This window comes from Gracilinanus agilis, chromosome 3 (assembly GCF_016433145.1).
Source record: "Gracilinanus agilis isolate LMUSP501 chromosome 3, AgileGrace, whole genome shotgun sequence".
NCBI classification, from domain to species: Eukaryota; Metazoa; Chordata; class Mammalia; order Didelphimorphia; family Didelphidae; genus Gracilinanus; species Gracilinanus agilis.
The window spans coordinates 428,936,451-428,956,026 of NC_058132.1; the positions used below are offsets into that span (position 1 = coordinate 428,936,451).

Genomic DNA, 19,576 nt, shown 5'->3' on the forward strand with positions numbered 1-19,576 from the left:
GTTTGAAGCTCTTTGTTTATAGTTAAGTGGACCATGAGTTACATGTTTTTCCATTCATAGTTATAACTTTTATTTTTATTGCAATAGATTTCCCTAAGATTTATATTGGTTTTCAGAAAGAATAACACTCTAAGTTTTATTTAATCTGTCAGTGTGTTGGTAAAATGCAAAGCAAGCAAGTCTCTTCTACTAAATATAGTTATTTGTAAAAAGATGAAAATGAGGAAAAATAACAACTTGGGACACAATCATGTATTTGAGAACATTTTTAATAAATAATGTGACAAAATTATTTTTCCGATTATTGGATCCTCAGTATGCAAAATTATGGCTAAAAATAAGAAGTCCTTACATGAACATAATAAAAATATTAATCACATGGATTGTTCCCTTACCACTGCACAGCCTTTCTATGTAACTTTAAAAAATGACCTAAATTAAAACTTTTAGCTTTTGGTAAATTTCAAACTTTAAATTTATTTTTTATTTCAGTGGGGCTATTCCTGATAGTTGTCAATGAAAATACACATTTTTCAATTAGCACCAATGACAAAATAAAGGAAATTTAAATAATAATACAAAATATCATAAAAACTACAGACAGAGGGCATCATTTGGTGATTCTAAACAATTAATGCCTCTCTTTGAGCTTATATGAAAATCTTTTAAGTTTTGCTATATTAAACTTGCAAATTTTCCAGAAATCCAGAAAAAGTGAGAAATGTTCTGCCTGTGGTCCACAATTATGTAAGTTACTTCACCATCTGTCATCATTCAAATATTCCAAATACAAATAGCATTAACAAAAAGATAAAGAAAAAACTTCTCAACATTTTTCAGTAAGACAAAAAAGGTTAATAGTTACAATGGTTTACAAATAAAGTTTAGTGATTGTGCTTTTAAAACCAAAAAAATAAAAAATAAAAAAACAGTGCATTACCCCCCCCAAAAAATCAAACAGACTTCAAGTGGCACTTCTGTAAGGTGAACTGACACTTTTAGAAGAAATTTCTGCCAGTTAAGATGGTGCCCTTATTCAATAGGCTGTTAAAAGCCATCTATTTGTTTTTAATATGTATTTATAATTGTTTTAATTGAAAAATAGAACAAGGTTTTTGCTAAACTTACTTATGACAATGACTAGACAACCAGAGACCCAATTGACTTAAATCCTATCTATCCAAATGGATGTTTTTTTCTTTCTTTTTTTTTTCAAGAATGTACTTCAATGACTGAAATCAAGACAAAAATAAAGTACCAATAAGGGCTGAAAAGAATATATATTTACAATAATGTTCACCCCACCCCAAATTTCTTGTAATTTTGCATTTGCCTCACATCCCACTATAGTGCTCTCCCCACCCTGTCCCTATTCTCACTCCTCTCTCTACTCCAGCAAAAGATAAGGGTCAGATTAAAGAAAAAATCTGTGTGGGAGGGGAAATTTTTTTTATGTTATAATTGGCATTGAGTAAATTTTATTAAAAATATGATATTAGACAAGCCCTTTCATGAAGTTGACTATGCAACTTTGTGTCTTTTATCAATTAAATACCATACTTGGTATATAAGCAATGAGTGAATCAAAGTAGCACCTTCTGGGGGTAAGTATCCGAGATACACATGTCACCATCTTCTGTACTTCCAACTTCAGAGCTTAACTTCCACTCTACTCCACAGGTAAAGTCTTCCCTTGCTGGGGGATAAGGTGTAAGTATTTAGGGACATATGGAGGGAAAATAAGAGGCTTCTTATATGGATAGAAATTAGACCCCAGCAATAAAACTTCCAATAGAACTTTTAAAAATTATATTTAGAGGAGAGGAATAAATGAAAATTTCTACTCTGATTGTACTGAACATAATTTCTGGTGTCATAGGTCATTGTACAACAGGCTTCTTAAGTGATAATTTTCACATTAGATGACGTAAGCCTTTAAAGGCATCTTCTTTAGCTTTCAGTTTCCTGTAAGAAAACAAACCATTAAATTTTTTTTTAAATATGAACATTGTAGACCTTCTTGTATTTTAAAAGTTTTTTGAAGAACTGAAAAAGAGGATGAATTTAGAATGAATTTCAATTCATTAAATTATTATTTTAGGACATATTATATATTTTATAATCAATAACAAATTATATAAGATTTTTTTCCTTCAAAGCTTAAATATAAAGACCAAATCCATAGAGTTTCTTAAATAATTAAGATGGGCATTTCAAACTGGCTTCATTTCCCATTCTTTTTTAATTTGGTGTAAAAAGAATATTCATTACAAGAAGCAATTTAGGATCAATTGTATTAGTCAAAAGATTAGCCATAAATTTAATTGGTAAAAAAGCTCTTAGCCAAATGGAGATAATGTTCAAAAATTATAATAATATCAAAATCAAATATGATTCTTTAAAATACAGAATATTACAAAATAAATTTATCTAAATAAATACTTCTTGCTTCTAAATATGTGGCTTATATAGAAATATAAATCTACAAATGTAAATCTAAAGATCACAAGACCTATAATAAATTGGACTGTGAGGAATTTTAAATGTGAAAAATACTTTAAAATGACCAGAAGATTTCTAGTAGTACTATTGACTTTTAAAGCCATGGACATTGTTGTGGGTTGAGAGATTTTCTGAACCTAACTTTGATAATTTGATAATTAAGTTATAATCATGATATCATAATTGATACCTCTAATTCTTCATTATCCACTTCTTTTTCATATGCTCCAAGCACTTGCATTTCTGCAACATTCCTTCGACCTATATTGGCTTGATCTCTTTGCCTTCCTGAACCTCTTGATGACATTGAGCTTGAAGAACTTGGATCTCTGGGATTATTTGATGTTGGAAATGTAGGTCTACAGTATGGCAGGATATCTTCTGCATAAAAATAATACATGCAAACAACTTGAAATACATATTAATGAAATTCATTTTGTAGTCAAACTGCAAAAATAATTATGATACAGAATCATATAGTCCAAAAGTTGGAAAGGACTTCACAGGTTGTAAGGGTTGAATGGTAGGAATTTGACAAAAGTGAGGAGAGCAGTTGAATAAAACACTTAGTTTAATTTGAGAAGAAGTACAGACAGAAAATAGAAAAGGAGGAAAGAGATTATTATTCTAATACCCTATGACCCTACCTAAATTCCTAATATTAACTACAATTTCTAATGACCTATTCTATCTTCTGAGGACAGGTTCTTCTTGCCTGGTAAGACCAGACCTATCTAACCTACACTATCTAAAATTAATTGACCAACTACCGATCTTCCTAAATAATCAGATGTTCATCCCCCACAAATTCCTTCAATCCGTTTCTATCTCCAACTGTCAGTAGCCAGCTACCAGTAGCCCTTGATTAGGAGACAGACCTCCTGTGCTCTTGAGATCCAGAAGCAAAGAGCCCCAACTGTCACCACTGCTTCCTTTTTCTCTCTCCTTGTCTCCCTGGTAACGAAATCTTTAGCTCTGGCTCACTGACACCTGTCAGCTCTGATCTATTTACAAATCCTACTCTCTTGCCTCTTAAAGAGACAGAGGGAGAGATTAAGAAAATCCCTTTTAACACAGGCCATCAAGTTCAAATAGTGTAAGAATTTTCCTGATAGCTTCAAGCAATGGTCAACTAATCTATGTTTGAAGACCTTTAGTGAACATCAATATACCATTTCATGAAAAAATTGGCTCTACTTTTTGGGTAAATCTAATTATAAGGAAGTTTTTTTCTTAACTTAGTTTAAATCTCCCTCTTTCTGTAATTTCAAACCACTGATCCTAGTTTTGTCCATGGGGCCTCTACCGCATGATAATAATATTACCAAAACAGCTTTCACCTATCTTTATTCTCTAAGCTTTCTATTTTCCAGGCAAAACACTTCCAGTTTCTTCAAGCAACTATTCTCTCAACTTTCTGGTGGTCCTCTTCTGGGCACAATGTTTTTTCTATGTTCTTCCTAAAATGTGTGGTATTTAGAATGGAATACAGTACTCTTGATCAGAACACAGTACAGCAGTTAATCCCTGTTCAAGACTCTCTATCTCTTTCCCTTCTTATTCTTCACCCTAATTAAGCCTCTCTTTAATTTAGCCTAGGAAGGAACTAGATTTTATTTTTTGGCTTTCATTTTACTATTGATTCATACTGAGCTTGACAGTCACTAAATTCCCCAACTCTTTTTGCATAAACTATCTAGTTACAATTTTCCCATTCAGTTCTAATATTTTAAACCCATGTGTAGCACTTTTGATTTATTCCTATTATGTCTGTCCTATCCAGTTCAACTTATTATTCAGACTACTGAGATCATTTTGTATCCTAATTGTCATCCAGTCTTGTATCACAGTATTTCATTCGTCCTATGTTTTTATTCATGGAATTGATAAAAATGTTGACCCATCACAAAGCCAAAGTCACTTCCCCGGGACACTCCACTAGAAAACTCCATCAAAATTTATTTTAATATATTTATCACTATTTTTTGGTTATAGGTATTCAGCCAATTTTGAATCTACCACATACCACTATTATTTAACCCACATCTCTCTCCATCTGGTAAGGATAACATGAGGGACTTTGATAAATGTTTTGCTGAAATCAAATACTGTATCTACAGTGTTTTCTTATACCAGTCCAGTAACTTTGTCAAAAAGAGAAATAGTGTTAGTCAAGCATAAATTTTCCTGTCAACTTTTAGAGGTCATTACTTTCCTTTCTAAATGCTCACAAAGTATTTCTTTTAATAATGTTCTATAATACTATTAGGAATGTGCCAAATTCATTAGTTTGATCTGCAGAGTTCATCCTACTCCCCTTTATGAAAATCAGATAATTTGCCCTTCTCCAGTTTCATATGGGTTCTTTCTCATTCCCTAAGAACTTTCAAAAACATCAACAAAAGTTTAGCAATCACATCTGTCTGATATTTTAGTGCTGGAAAAAGTAGTTCTTCTAGACCTGATCAACAGAATTCATTGAAGGAACCTAGATACTCTCTTATATATGATTAATGCTGCAAGTCAGGAAAAAATACTCTCAAGAAGCTCAATTATATATATATATATATATGTATATATATATATATAAGTGTACATATATATATCTTCTTTCTATCTATCTATCTATCTATCTATCTATCTATCTATCTATCTATCTATCTATCTATATCTATGTCCATATCTATATATCTTCCCTCTCTGCTATTAAGGCATATATTTGTAATTGTTTTTCCAACAGTGAGGCTTCATTTGTGTTTTCTCTAGCTCAGTTCCTTTCCATTATGAGAGATGAATAATTGCAATAGACCCAAGGTAAGATGTATCTCAGAAGGTAAAACGTACCATTTAGAATAAGAGAAGATCAAGATAAAAGTCAAGTCAAGAAACACCTATATATGGTCATTATATTATTTGTCAGCATGTCTCAGCAGTGCAAACCTGAAAACTATACTAAGTGAAAATAAATTGGAGGATAATGAAATAATGACTATAAACAAAATAGTGACCATATATCTTGGAATCTAGAATTAAAAGGAAATAGAAAAATAAGATTTTGGTCAGTAATTTTCTAGCACTATCCTGCCTGAGCCTTGCTATCTAATCTCCATTCCTATTCTATACTCCTCTTATAGTAGAGAGGGGGAAAATAATTCATTAGGCTATCTTAGCTTCACAGGAACATCTAGTTTACTTAGCTCAGATTTTATATTTATTAAATAATATCTTTAATTTGATCCTTAGAAGAACAACAACAATAGCTAACATTTATATGAAACTTTAAGGTTTTCAAAGTGCTTTACAAATGTTGTCTCATTTTGTCTTCACAAAAATCTTTTGTCCCCATTTTATAGAAGAGTAAATGGATGCAGAGTGGCTTGTTTAGGGTGGCAACATACTCCCATCAACTGAGTTAAACAGCCACTATATCTAGGCAACAGAACAATAAAATGTTTCCTTATAATTTCAGTTAATATTTTCACAAAATATATTTAAGATTTATTAAATGAAAATATTACCTTGGACAAGATGAGTTTTTGCTGGTGGAAGTTCTCGTTTTGATGCCTTGTTTCCTCTTGCTTTTCCATCACTTTGTAGTTCTTGTGCATCTCTGTGGTCTCCTGGATTTGTCCTCATCTCAGAAACTTGTCTTCCATCCAATGCTTCTCTCCCCTTGTAGCTACCTCCTTTTCTTTCTGAAGACCTGTCTGCTCTTGCTTCTACATTGGGAAGTTTTTGCAATATTACAGGTCGTACCTCTAGTTGTCCCTTAGATTGGACAGTGGGAGATTTTATAGCAGGTGGTGGCACTGGAGGAGGAGGAAGATCTAAAATAAATATTCAGAAATAATTTTTTACTTATGTACATTACATAGAAAAATCACACAATTATCTCTACTGATTTTGAACTATGATCGTCTATATCTTTTAACTGAAAATTTATGGATCACTTAATGACTTTCTGAAAGTAACAAGATTAATGATTCCATGTTCTCTTTATTTTTAAAAATACTGCTTAGTAAGAAAATAATCAAATTCTGGGACTTTGAAGGATATATAATTTCATTTGCTTTAATCTACTCTTTTTACAGGGGGGTAAACCGATGTTTAAAGCTATTAAATGACTTCATCATTTAGTATAGCTTAGTATTATAGTATTATAGTAGCATTATTAATATATAGCTACTAACCAAGAGTTATGAATTAAACTCAGGATATATGTGTAAATATGTGCAAATACAGAATGATTAGACAATATTCCCAGCAGAGGGGATTTAGTCATCTAGAGCAAACTACAGCCGGTGGGCCAGATGTAGCCCCCTGAAATGTTCTAACAGGCGGCAGGACATTATTCCTAATCTGACGAATACAATGAGTAGGATACAACACAATGAAACTTCGAAAAAGTTGCCTTAGAAATAGACTGACTAAGCATTTCCTTTCCTTTGGCCCCCTCTTTAAAAAGTTTGCCCATCACTGATCTAGAGTAATAGATAAATATCTATGTGATAAAACCCTTGACTACAAAGAAAATCTACCATTCCCCTCTCTGCTTATTCTATTCTAACCTATTTGTGACTGAAGTATTTAAAAGAACTATATTGGAAAGAGATTACAATCCCCTTTGTCTATATCAGTATAAAACCTCATAGTGTCTATGTTCCTTTCTTCCATTTTCATACAATGTAGACTAGGTCTGTTGCTTTTTTACAGCCTATTTTCAGTATTACAATTACTTGTGGAGCTTCATTTTCCTGAAGTATGCTAAAGTGGACCCAGGATGGTATTGGGGCAAGAAACACAATATTTTGCATCCTTTTTATAGGAATGTGTCTACTAAATTGCATTCTATATTATCAATAAACTGTGGTTAAATAAATTTATACTAACACTTTATATTCCTTAAAATTACAGACCTATTTAGCAAAGAATATTTATGCATATGCAAGACTTCACCTTCACTTTCCTCAATTTCATATTTTATAGAAATAGTTAACAAAAAAGAATATCAACTACTATCTGGACAATTACAACTCAGAAGATAGGAGCTATGTGAATAATGGACACTATATTAGATTAGATCAGCAGCATTAAAATAAAATCTATCTTTTGATACCAATTCAATTCAACTTGAATCAAATAAATTCTATTAACTGACTCATTTGGCTAAAACTCTAAAATAAAGAAAAAATATAATAATATATACTTTTATGCATATACATATATATGCATATATATATATACATACACATACACACACAAAAGTTTTGTGTCATGAAGAGGTTAAATATATAGATGAGTCAATTTATAAAGCCCATATTATATAGAGTTCATATAAATGAACCTGTCCATAAGTAATCAGTTCTGCTATATGTTTACTAGTATACACAGTGTGCTGGAACCACTGAGGATGGCAGACCCTGACCTTGAGGAACTCATAATCTAATGGGGAATCCAACTACTTGGAAATAATCAACAGAGGAAAGGCAACAGAATCATAGAATAAAAGCTTTTAGCTGTGACTTAAAGAATAGGGAGCCCAGAAGGGAGAGCAATTTAGGCATGAAGGACAACCAGTGAAAATGCTCAAAGTCTGGAGGTGGAGTGTTTTATTTGAAGAACAGCAAGGAAGTCAATGTAACTGTCTCTAAGAAGAGTTATGTAATAGGGAAGAGTAGAGGGGTGGGACAGATTCTGAAGGGAGCCAATGGATTTTCTAGGGGTGGGTGAGTTACATGGTAAAAAAAACTGTGCTTTATCAAGATTACTTTGACAGCAGAGTGGAGTATTGACTGGAGTGGGGAGAGTTGGAACTCTTACAATACTTTAGATATGTGAAACAATGAGGACCTGTACCAGAGTACAGAGGAGAAAAGCTGCATGTCAGAGATATTTCAAAAGTAAAATCAACAGGCCTTGGCAACAGACTGGATAAGGGAGTGAGAGAGTAAAGAGTTGAGGATGACAAACACCTATATTGTGAGTCTGAGTGACTGGGAGGATGGATCATAACGAGAAATTTAGGGTTATGGGAATATGTGGAAGAAAAAATAAAGGGTAAAAGTTTAGACATATTGAATACAAATTGTCTACAGGACAGCCAGTTCAAGATATCTATTAGGCAGATGGAGATATGAGATTGGAGGTCTGCAGAGAAGTTACAGTTGGGTAAGTCAGTCTAAATTGTCAGCAGAGAAATAAGTGAATTAGCATTGATAAGACCACTCATTTCAATAGGAGGGTATGAGAAGAAAAAAGGGCCCAAGACAGATCCTTGGGAGACAGTCATTGTTAGTAGGCCTACCTTGGAGAAAAACCCAGCAAAGGAAACTAAGGAATGGTCAAATTAAGTAGAAGGAAAATTAGGAGAGTGTTATATCATGAAAATCTAGAGAGATGAGAGTATCAAGGAGGAAGATTGATCAAAAGCATCAAATGAATAGAGGAGGTAAAGAAGGATAAGGAAAGTATGACATATAACATTTGTTGAATTAACTGATTAGTCCTAACATAGAAACAGTCAGAGCCCATAGCGCATTGAGAATAATGTATACTGTATTATGTATAATGCATTATTCAATATATTTGCAAAAGGAAAAGTCTTGGTTGTATCACACTTTAGGTCATAGTTATGTTAGTCATAATTAAATTGGGCAATGGTGGCTATATATCTCTTCTCTCTGGATCAGCCCTCTTTAACTTCAAAATGGCTGGCCTATTAATCTCTGGCAAACTCTGCTCTTAATCATATTGCTCCATGAATGAATCTTCTAATCTAAACAATCACCCCTGTTGTTCTTATAACCCTTGAACATAGGCTAAATATGAATCACTTTTAGTATGCAACATATAAAATAAAACCTTTTAAAAAGGTTAAAGATTTCAGGGCACCTGGCATAGAAATAATTTAAATAAACACTATAGTACAATAACATTAACAGATGGAAAAAATTGGATTGATTCACTGGCTAAGAAAGCCAATGATACCATGACTAGAAAAAATGTTGACTGAAACTTTTTTTAAAAGGTGGAAAGAAGCAACACAGTTAGTACTGAAAAAGAGGAAAATAATAAATGGCTATTCCACAGAGTAGTTTCAACTGCAGCAAAAAATTGGATTCACATCTGAAAACACATTTTCAAGTCTATCATTTTTAACTATTAACCTCTTCTTGGGAATACTCTTTGATTTGGCACCTGTCTGTCTTGTTACTCTTCCTAAAGGTTTTTTCTTTATTCCCCATCACTGACCTAACATCTTTAATAGTGTGGTTCAATTTACACCTTTTTAGCTTATAATCTTCTAAACCATACCTACTAGGTCTCATCTACACTACTGTACCAAAAAAAAGCTTCCACCAAGGTTTTTCCCTATTAAGCAGACATGAATGCCATGGAATTTCATAGTCATAACCGACCCAAGTGATTTCAACTCAGCCATATAGGAATGATGAATGTTTTGAGTATACATCCCCAATCATGACCTTCTCAAACCATATGTTCAATCAGTTGTTTTTCTTCTGTTTCCACTCCTGTAGTTCTTCCTCTGAATGTGGATAGCGTTCTTTTCCATAAGTCCCTCAGAATTGTCCTGGGTCATTGTATTGTTGCTAGTACAGAAGTCCATTACATTCGATTTTACCACAGTATATTGGTCTCTGTGTACAATGTTCTTCTGGCTCTACCCCTTTCGCTCTGCATCAATTCCTGGAAGTCTTTCCAGTTCACATGAAATTCCTCCAGTTTATTATTCCTTTGAGCACAATACTATTCCATCACCAGCATATAACACAATTTGTTCAGCCATACGACAATTGTGGGGCATATCCTCATTTTCCAGTTTTTTGCCACCACAAAAAGCGTGGCTATAAATATTTTCATACTGTTTATCTATGATCTCTTTGAGGTACAAACCCAACAATGTTATGGCTGGATCAAAGGGCAGGTATTCTTTTATACCCCTTTGAGCATAGTTCCAAACTGCCATCCAGAATGGTTGGATCAGTTCACAACTCCACCAGCAATACATTAATGTCCCAGTTTTGCAACATCCCCTCCAGCATTCATTACTCTCCCTTTCTTTCATTTTAGCCAATCTGTGAGGTGATACCTCAATAGTTGTTTTGATTTGCATTTTTCTAATTATTAGAGATTTAGAACACTTTCTTATGTGCTTATTGATACTTTTGATTTCTTTATCTGAAAATTGACTATTCATGTCTCTTGCCCATTTATCAATTGGAGAATGGCTTGATTTTTTATACAATTGATATAATTCCTTGTATATTTGAGTAATTAGACCCTCCTCAGAGTTTTTTGATATAAAGATTTTTTTCCCAATTTGTTGTTTCCCTTCTAATTTTGGCTGCATTGTTTACAAAAAGCTTTTTAGTTTGATATAATCAAAATAATTTATTTTACATTTTGTAATTTTCTCTAACTCTTGCTTGGTTTTAAAATCTTTCCTTTCCCATAGAACTGACAAGTAAACTATTCTATGTTCAATTAACATAGTTTCCCTCTTTATATTCAAGTCATTCACCCATTCTGAATTTATCTTGGTGTAGGGTGTGAGAAGTTGATCTAAACCTAATCTCTCCCATATTGTTTTCCAAATTTCCCAACAGTTTTTGTCAAATAGTGGATTTTTGTCCCAAAAGTTGGGATCTTTGTGTTTATCATACACTGTCTTGCTGATGTCATTTACCCCAAGTCTATTCCACTGATCCTCCCTTCGGTCTCTTAGCCAGTACCATACTGTTTTGAGGACCACTGCTTTATAATACAGTTTAGTTTCAGGTACTACTAGGCCCCCTTCCTTCACATTTTTTTCATTATTTTCCTTGATATCCTTGATCTTTTGTTATTCCAGATGAACTTCGTTATAGTTTTTCCTAATTCAATAAAAAAGTTTTTTGGTAGTTTGAAAGGTATGGCACTGAATAAGTAAATTAATTTGGGTAGAATGGTCATTTTATTTATGTTAGCTCGTCCTACCCATGAGCAATCAATGTTTTTCCAGTTGTTTAGATCTAGTTTTGTTTGGAAAGTGTTTTGTAGTTGTTTTCATATAATTTCTGTGTTTGTTTTGGTAGATAGATTCCCAAGTATTTTATATTGTCTAGGGTGATTTTAAATGGTGTTTCTCTTTCTACCTCTTGCTGTTGTGATGTGTTAGAAATATATAGAAATGCTGATGATTTATGTACATTTATTTTGTATCCTGCAACTTTGCTAAAGTTGATTATTTCTACAAGCTTCTTAGTTGATTCTCTAGGATTTTTTAATTAGACAATCATATCATCTGCAAAGAGTGATAGCTTAGTCTCCTCACTGCCTATTCTGATAACTTCAATTTCTTTTTCTTCTCTAATTGCTACTGCTAGTGTTTCTAGTACAATGTTAAATAACAGAGGTGATAATGGGCATCCTTGTTTCACTCCTGATCTTATTGGAAAGGCTTCTAATTTATCCCCATTGCATATGATGCTTGTTGATGGTTTTAGGTATATACTGCTTATTATTGGTAGGAAAGGTCCTTCTATTCCTATACTTTCCAGGTTTTCAATAGGAATGGGTGCTATATTTTATCAAAAGCTTTTTCAGCATCTATTGAGATAATCATGTGATTTTTGTTTATTAGCTTCTTGATATGGTCAATTATGTGGATGGTTTTCCTAATGTTGAACCATCCTTGCATTCCTGGTATAAATCCCACCTGATCTTGGTGGATGATCCTCTTGATCACTTGCTGGAGTCTCTTTGCTAGTATTCTATTTAAGATTTTTTGCATCTATGTTCATTAGGGAGATTGGTCTGTAGTTTTCTTTCTCTGTTTATTAATCTACCTGGCTTTGGAATCAATACCATATTTGTGTCATAAAAGGAATTTGGTAGGACTCCTTCTTTGCTTATTATATCAAATAATTTGTATAGTATTGGGATTAGTTGCTCTTCGAATGTCTGATAGAATTCACTTGTGAATCCATCAGGCCCTGGTGATTTTATCCTTAGGGAGCTCTTTGATGGCTTGTTCAATTTCTTTTTTTGAAATGGGATTATTTAGTTATTCTATTTCTTCTGCTGTTAATCTAGGCAATTTATATTTTTGTAAATATTCATCCATATTTCCTAGATTGCTATATTTATTGCCATATAATTGGGCAAAATAGTTTTTATTGATTGCCTTAATTTCCTCTTCATTAGAGGTGAGGTCTCCCTTTTCATCTTTGATACTGTCAACTTGGTTTTCTTCTTTCCTTTTTTTATTAGATTGACCAGTACTTTGTCTATTTTATCTGTTTTTTCAAAATACCAGCTTCTAGTCTTATTTATTAATTCAATAGTTCTTTTACTTTCTTTTTAATTAATTTCTCCCTTAAATTTTAGTATTTCTAATTTAGTTTTCATCTGGGGATTTTTAATTTGCTTGCTTTCTAATTTTTTAAGTTGTGTGCCCAATTCATTAATCTCTGCCCTCCTTAATTTGTAATATATGCACTCAAGGTTATAAATTTCCCCCTGCGTACTGCCTTGGTTACATCCCACAGAGTTTGGTAGGATGTCTCATCATTGTCATTCTCTTTAATGAAATTATTGACTGTTTCTATGATTTCTTCTTTGACAAATTGGTTTTGGAGAATCATATTATTTAATTTCCAATTAATTTTTGATTTTCCTGTCCAGGTGCCCTTACTGATTATTATTTTTATTGCATTATGATCTGAAAAGGTTTTATTTATTGTTCCTTCTCTTTTGCATTTGTTTGCCATGTTTCTATACCCTAGTACATGGTCAGTCTTTGTGAATGTACCATGTGCAGCTGAAAAGAAGGTGTATTCTTTTTTGTCCCTATTTATTTTTCTCCACTTATCTATAACTCTAATTTTTCTAGGATTTCATTCACCTCTCATCTCTTTCTTATTCATTTTTTGGTTTGATTTATCTACATCTGAAAGAGGAATATTTAGATCTCCCATTAGTATAGTTTTACTATCTATTACCTCCTTGAGTTCTGCTAGTTTCTCCTTTACAAATCTGGATGCTATACCATTTGGTGCATACGTGTTGAGTACTGTTATTTCCTCATTGTCTATAGTGCCTTTAATCAGGATGTAATGACCTTCCCTGTCATTTTTAGTCATATCTATTTTTACTTTGGCTTTGTCAGAAATCATGATTGCCACTCCTGCCTTCTTTTTCTCATTTGAAGCCAAAAAGATTTTGCTCAAGCCCTTTACCTTAAATCTGTGTATGTCCGCCCGCCTCATGTTTCTTGTAGACAACATATGGTAGGATTTTGGTTTCTAATCCACTCTGCTATTTGCTTCCATTTTATGGGCGAGTTCATCCCATTCACTTTCAGAGTTATAAATATCAGTTGTGTATTTGCCAACATTTTGGTATCCTCGGGTTCTACCCCTTCTTCTTACACTATTTCTTTTTAAACCAGTGGTTTGCTTTATGCCAGTAACCCTTGTCTCCTCCCTTGATTTATTTCCCTTTCTACCCCCTCCCTTAGTATTCCCCTCTTTTTAATTTTAAGGCCTAATGAACTCCCTCCCCCTTCTTCTTCCCTCAATTTTTTGACTTCTGCACTCCCCTGCTCTCCTTGGTTTATCCCTTCTGAGTTTCTCAGTAGGGTTAGATAGAGTTTTATATCCCAATGGATATAACTACTCTTCCCTCTCAGGGTTAATTACACTGAGAGTAAGGTTTAACTATTACCTCTTAATGCTCTCTTCCTTTCCTTCTTATAATAGTATTCCATCCCTTCCCCTTCCCATGCCCTCTTTGTGTGAAATAGAATATCTTATTTTTCTTATTCATTCAAATTTCTCTTGGTGTCCTCTACTATTCACCCCCCTCTTTACCACCCACCCCCATATCATCTTAGACCATTTAGTATTCCAACTTCTCCCTATGAATAATTCTTCTAATTACTATAATAGTGAATACTATAATAGTGAAAAGAGTTCACTACTGAGCATTATACATAGCATTTCTCCACATAGGAATACAGATACTTCGATCTTATTGAAGCCCTTAAAGAGGCAAATTTAAAAATTATGAGTTTTCTTTCTTTCCCCTCTGTTTCTTATTTACCTTTTCATGTTTCTCTTGATTTTTGTGGTCGGATATTGAACTTTCCATTTAGTCGTGGTCTTTTCTGTGCAAATACTTGGAAATCTTCTATCTTGTTGAATGCCCAAACTTTCCCCTGGAAGTATATAGTTTTGATGGGTAGGTGATCCTTGGTTGTAGACCCAGTTCTCTTGCCTTTCTGAATATCATATTCCAAGCCTTGCAGTCTTTTAGTGTGGAGGCTGCTAGATCCTGTGTGATCCTGATTGGTGCTCCTTGATATCTGAATTGTCTCTTTCTGGCTTCTTGTAAGATTTTTCTTTTACTTGGAAGCTCTTGAATTTGGTTATTATATTCCTGGGAGTTGTCTTTTCTGGGTCTAGTGTAAAGGGTGATCTATGGATCCTTTCAATGTCTATATTGCCCTCTTGTTGTAGAACTTCAGAGCAATTTTGCTGAATAATTTCTTTTAGTATGGAGTCCAAATTTCTATTAATTTCTGCTTTTTCAGGAAGACCAATGATTCTCACATTGTCTCTTCCAGACCTGTTTTCTTGGTCTGTCACTTTCTCATTGAGGTATTTCATGTTTCCTTCTATTTTATCAGTCTTTTGACTTTGTTTTATTTGTTCTTGCTGTCTTGAGAGATCATTAGCTTCTAATTGCTCAATTCTAGCCTTTAGGGATTGGTTTTTGGCTATAATCTTTTGGTTTTCCTTTTCAATCTGGTCATTTCTGGTCTTCAATTTACTTGCCTCACTTTCCAATTGTGAAATTCTGCCTTTTAAACTGTTATTTTCTTGCCAGATTTTGGTTTCCAATTTGCTTACCATTTTGTTTGATTTTGGGGCATTTTTCTCCACTTGGGAGTTTCTGTCTTCTAACCTGTTAATTTCCTTTTGAGCTATTTCCCACTTCCCTCATCAAATCTCTTCCATCTTTCTCATCATCTCAGATTTGAACTCTTCAATAGCTTGTGGCCAGTTTTCATTATTTTGAGAAGGTTTAGATATGATTACTTGTTTGTTCTCCTCTGTTTGCTCTGTTGTCTGGATTTTTTCTGTGTAAAAGTTGTCGAGTGTTACAGATTTCTTCTTGATGATCTTTCTCTTTTGAAGTTCTTGTCTCTGGCTTGCCATTTTTAGCCCTGTGCCCTCTCATGTTTATCCTCACAATCCGGGTCTGTCTGTGCTCTTTAGGCTCCTGAGGTCTAGTTGTTCTCAGGGTCAAGCCTCCTGGTCGTCTCCTTGCTTGTTCCTCTGCCCGAGGATCCTTTAAAAGTCTCAGAGCTCTACTTCCACAGTTGTGCATCCCTCAGCACTGGGTCCCCACTCAAGGTCCTCGCCTGAGCTCAAGATCTGAGTCCTCGCCTGCACCCAGGATTTGTGTCTGGGCTTGCAACAGAGCCTGAACTCGTGCCTGCTCTCAGGGTCTGTGTTCAAAGTCTGCAAGTTCTTTAGCCTCTTTGGGTCTTAAGTCTTGCTATCAGGAGCAGGCCCTGGTGACCCCAGGTAGCTGCCAAGGACTTAATGTGTGTCCCAAACTTGCTCTAACTCTTGTGCGCTGGCTTTGGCACTGTAGGTGGTGTGGGGTGGGGGAGGGGGTTGCTCAGCTCGCATTTTAGTGAGAGCTGTTTCACCCCTTTATAGCATGGAAATGTCCCAATTCCACGTACCTCCAATGCTGTGCATGTTGTGGGGTCTCTTCGTTCCTCTGGATTTGTTTTTTTGTCTTCTTGAAGAGTCCTATATGTTTCGGTTAGGAGAGTTAATTAAGCAGCTGCTTTTTACTCTGCCGCCATCTTAACCAGAAAGTCTCAATATCTATTTATTAAAAGAATATATAATATCCACAGGTAGACAATTTCTTTTAAGTGAATATTTGGATTGCAAAGTATTTATTTGACCTTTCAGTGTTATTTCAAAACAGATTTTTTTAAAGGAATAGTATCAGCCAGAAAATCAATAATAATATATATGTGGGAAATTTCATGCATATATGCCACAAAGCTCATAGTTCAGAGATATTTAACTTGAATATGTGGATTCTGCTGCAAAAGCTAAACAAAGGTTAGATAAACTACATGACTATGTCTTGGATTATATTGTTCTTTAGGGATGGGTTGGCCTAGTAGATGGTCTCTTTTAGTCCCCATAAATGCTGAAATTCTTATCCTATAAAAAGTGTATTGGGGAGTGGCTGAAGGCAGCGTCTTGCAGCGGGAGGCAGCGGGAGCCCCTTAAGCCCGGTGGGGCTCCAAAGGCTTAAAAGCAGCAGCAGAGAGGGCGGGGCATGGGGCAACCACGGGGGAAGCGGGGAGCTCAGGGAGAGACCCGCTGGAGGCTTGGCGGGCGAGCTGGAAAACTAGTTCCACAGGGATCTGAGTTCCGGGTTAAGATGGTGGCAGAGTAAGAAGCAGCTCTTAACCTCTCCTGACCAAAACACACAAAACTCCTCAAGGGGACATAAAAACAAGTCCAGACGAATGGAGGAACCTCACAACAGGGCACAGCGTGGAAGGTACGTGGAATCAAGACATTTCCAGGCTATAAAGGGCTCTCACTAAATCGCGGGCTGAGCAACCGCCCCACCCCCAACCCCTCCACACACATCTATAGCTCTGAAGCCAGCTAAAAAGAAATAGAGCAAGTTTGGGACACCCATCGAGTCATTGGCAGCTCCAGGGCCTGTTCCTGAGAACAGCAAGATTTAGGACCCCAATAAGCCAAAGAATGCAAGCGAAATCTGAGCGCGGGAGCAGAGAGTGGACCCCGGGCGCAGAGCACACAGGCACGGGCAGAGGCGTGGGTGGAGGCAGACACAGCCAGGAACTAAAGCTCTGAAAACCTGAGTGGGGAACCAGTGCAGACGGGTATACGACTGTGGAAGCAGCGCCCTGAGACTTGTAAAGGAACCTCCTGCAGAGGATCAAGCAAGGGGGTCCACCAGGGGGCTTGACCTTGGAAAAAACCAGAACTCAGACCTCAGGAGCCAATAGACCGCGGACAGACACTGAGCACGAGGATAAACCTGAGAAGCTGCTGGGCTAATGATGGCTACCCAGACTCAGGAAACTCAAAAGAGAAAGAATAAGAACAAGAAAAAGAAGCCTTTAACACTCGACAACTTTTACACAGAGAAAATACAGACAACCGAGCAAACAGAGTAGGAGAACAAACAAGCATCCGGACCTCCTCAAATAAGGAAAACTCCTCACAAGCTATGGAAGAGTTCAAAACTGAGATTTTGAGGGAAATGGAAGAGATCTGGCAAGAAAATAACAGTTTAAAAGGTAAAATCTTGCAATTGAACACCAGAAATGGCCAGATTGAAAAGGAATACCAGAAGATTATGGCCGAAAACCAGAAGAATATGGCCGAAAATCAATCCCTAAAGGCTAGAATTGAGCAAGTAGAAGCTAATGATCTCTCAAGACAACAAGAACAAATAAAACAAAGTCAAAAGACTGAAAAAATAGAAGGAAACATGAAATATCTCAATGAGAGAGTGACAGACCAAGAAAACCAGTCTAGAAGAGACAATTTGAGAATAATTGGTCTTCCAGAAAAACCAGAAATTAATACAAACCTGGACTCCGTACTAAAAGAAATTATTCAGCAAAATTGCCCTGAAGTCCTACAACAAGAGGGCAATATAGACATTGAAAGGATTCATAGAACACCCACTATATTCGACCCAGAGAAGAAATCGGTTAGAAATATTATTGCCAAATTCTAAAGCTTTCAAGCAAAAGAAAAAATCTTACAAGAAGCCAGAAAGAGACAATTCAAATATCAAGGAGCACCAATCAGGATCACACAGAATCTGGCAGCCTCCACGCTAAAAGACCGTAAGGCTTGGAATACGATATTCAGAAAGGCAAGAGAGCTGGGCCTGCAGCCATGGATCAACTACCCATCAAAATTGACTATATATTTCCAGGGGAAAGTATGGGCATTCAACAAAATTGAAGAATTCCAGGTATTTGCACAGAAAAGACCAGGGCTAAATGGAAAGTTTGATATCCAACCACAAAAACCGAGAAAAACCTGAAAAGGTAAATAAGATACAGAGGGGAAAGAAAGAAAGCTTATAATTTTTAAATTTGCCTTTTTAAGGGCCTCAGTGAGATCTAATTATATGTATTCCTATGTAGAGAAATGTTATGTATAATTCTCTGTAGTTAACTCTATTCACCATTATAATATTCACTATTATAGTAATCAGAAGAATAATTCACTGGGGGAGGGTGGAACACTAAATAATCTAAGATGGCGTGGGGGAGGGGAAAGATGGGGTAAATAGCAGGGGACACCAAGAGAAACTTGAGTGAATAAGAAAATAGAATATTCTATTACACACAAAGAGGGCATGGGAGGGAGAGGGGACAAATACTATTATAAGAAGGAGAGGAAGAGAGCATAAAGAGGTAATAATCAAACCTTACTCTCAGTGTAATCAACCTGGAGAGGGAAGAGTAGCTATACTATCCATTGGGAAATAAAACTCTTATCTAACCCTTCTGAGAAAGTTAGAAGGGATAAACCAAGGGGAGCAGGGGAGTGGGGAGGACAAAAAAAAGGGAGGTACAGGGATCATTCACCCCGATCAGGTGGGATTTATACCAGGAATGCAAGGTTGGTTCAACATTAGGAAAACCATCCACATAATTGACCATATCAACAGTCTAACAAACAAAGATCACATGATTATCTCAATAGATGCTGAAAAAGCCTTTGACAAAATACAGCATCCATTCCTATTGAAAACACTGAAAAGTATAGGAATAGAAGGACCTTTCCTAAAAATAATAAACAGTATACACCTAAAATCATCAACAAACATCATATGCAATGGGGATAAATTGGAAGCCTTCCCAATAAGATCAGGAGTGAAACAGGGATGCCCATTGTCACCTCTATTATTTAACATTGTACTAGAAACACTAGCAGTTGCAATTAGAGAAGAAAAAGAAATTGAAGGTATCAAA

General features: G+C 35.3%; 1 protein-coding gene across 1 annotated transcript in view; it reads right to left on the bottom strand.

Annotated features, from left to right (window-relative positions):
• Positions 1-273: 273 nt before the first annotated feature.
• Positions 274-19,576, bottom strand: part of ROBO1 (roundabout guidance receptor 1) — a 1,014,586-nt gene continuing 995,283 nt past the window's right edge. The window contains exons 29-31 of the mRNA XM_044670323.1: positions 6,021-6,329; positions 2,693-2,883; positions 274-1,965 (exon numbers count right to left, since the gene is read on the bottom strand). Coding sequence (XP_044526258.1) covers positions 1,951-1,965; positions 2,693-2,883; positions 6,021-6,329 — 515 coding nt within the window. The 3' untranslated portion in view covers positions 274-1,950. The remainder of the gene's footprint in view (positions 1,966-2,692; positions 2,884-6,020; positions 6,330-19,576) is intronic.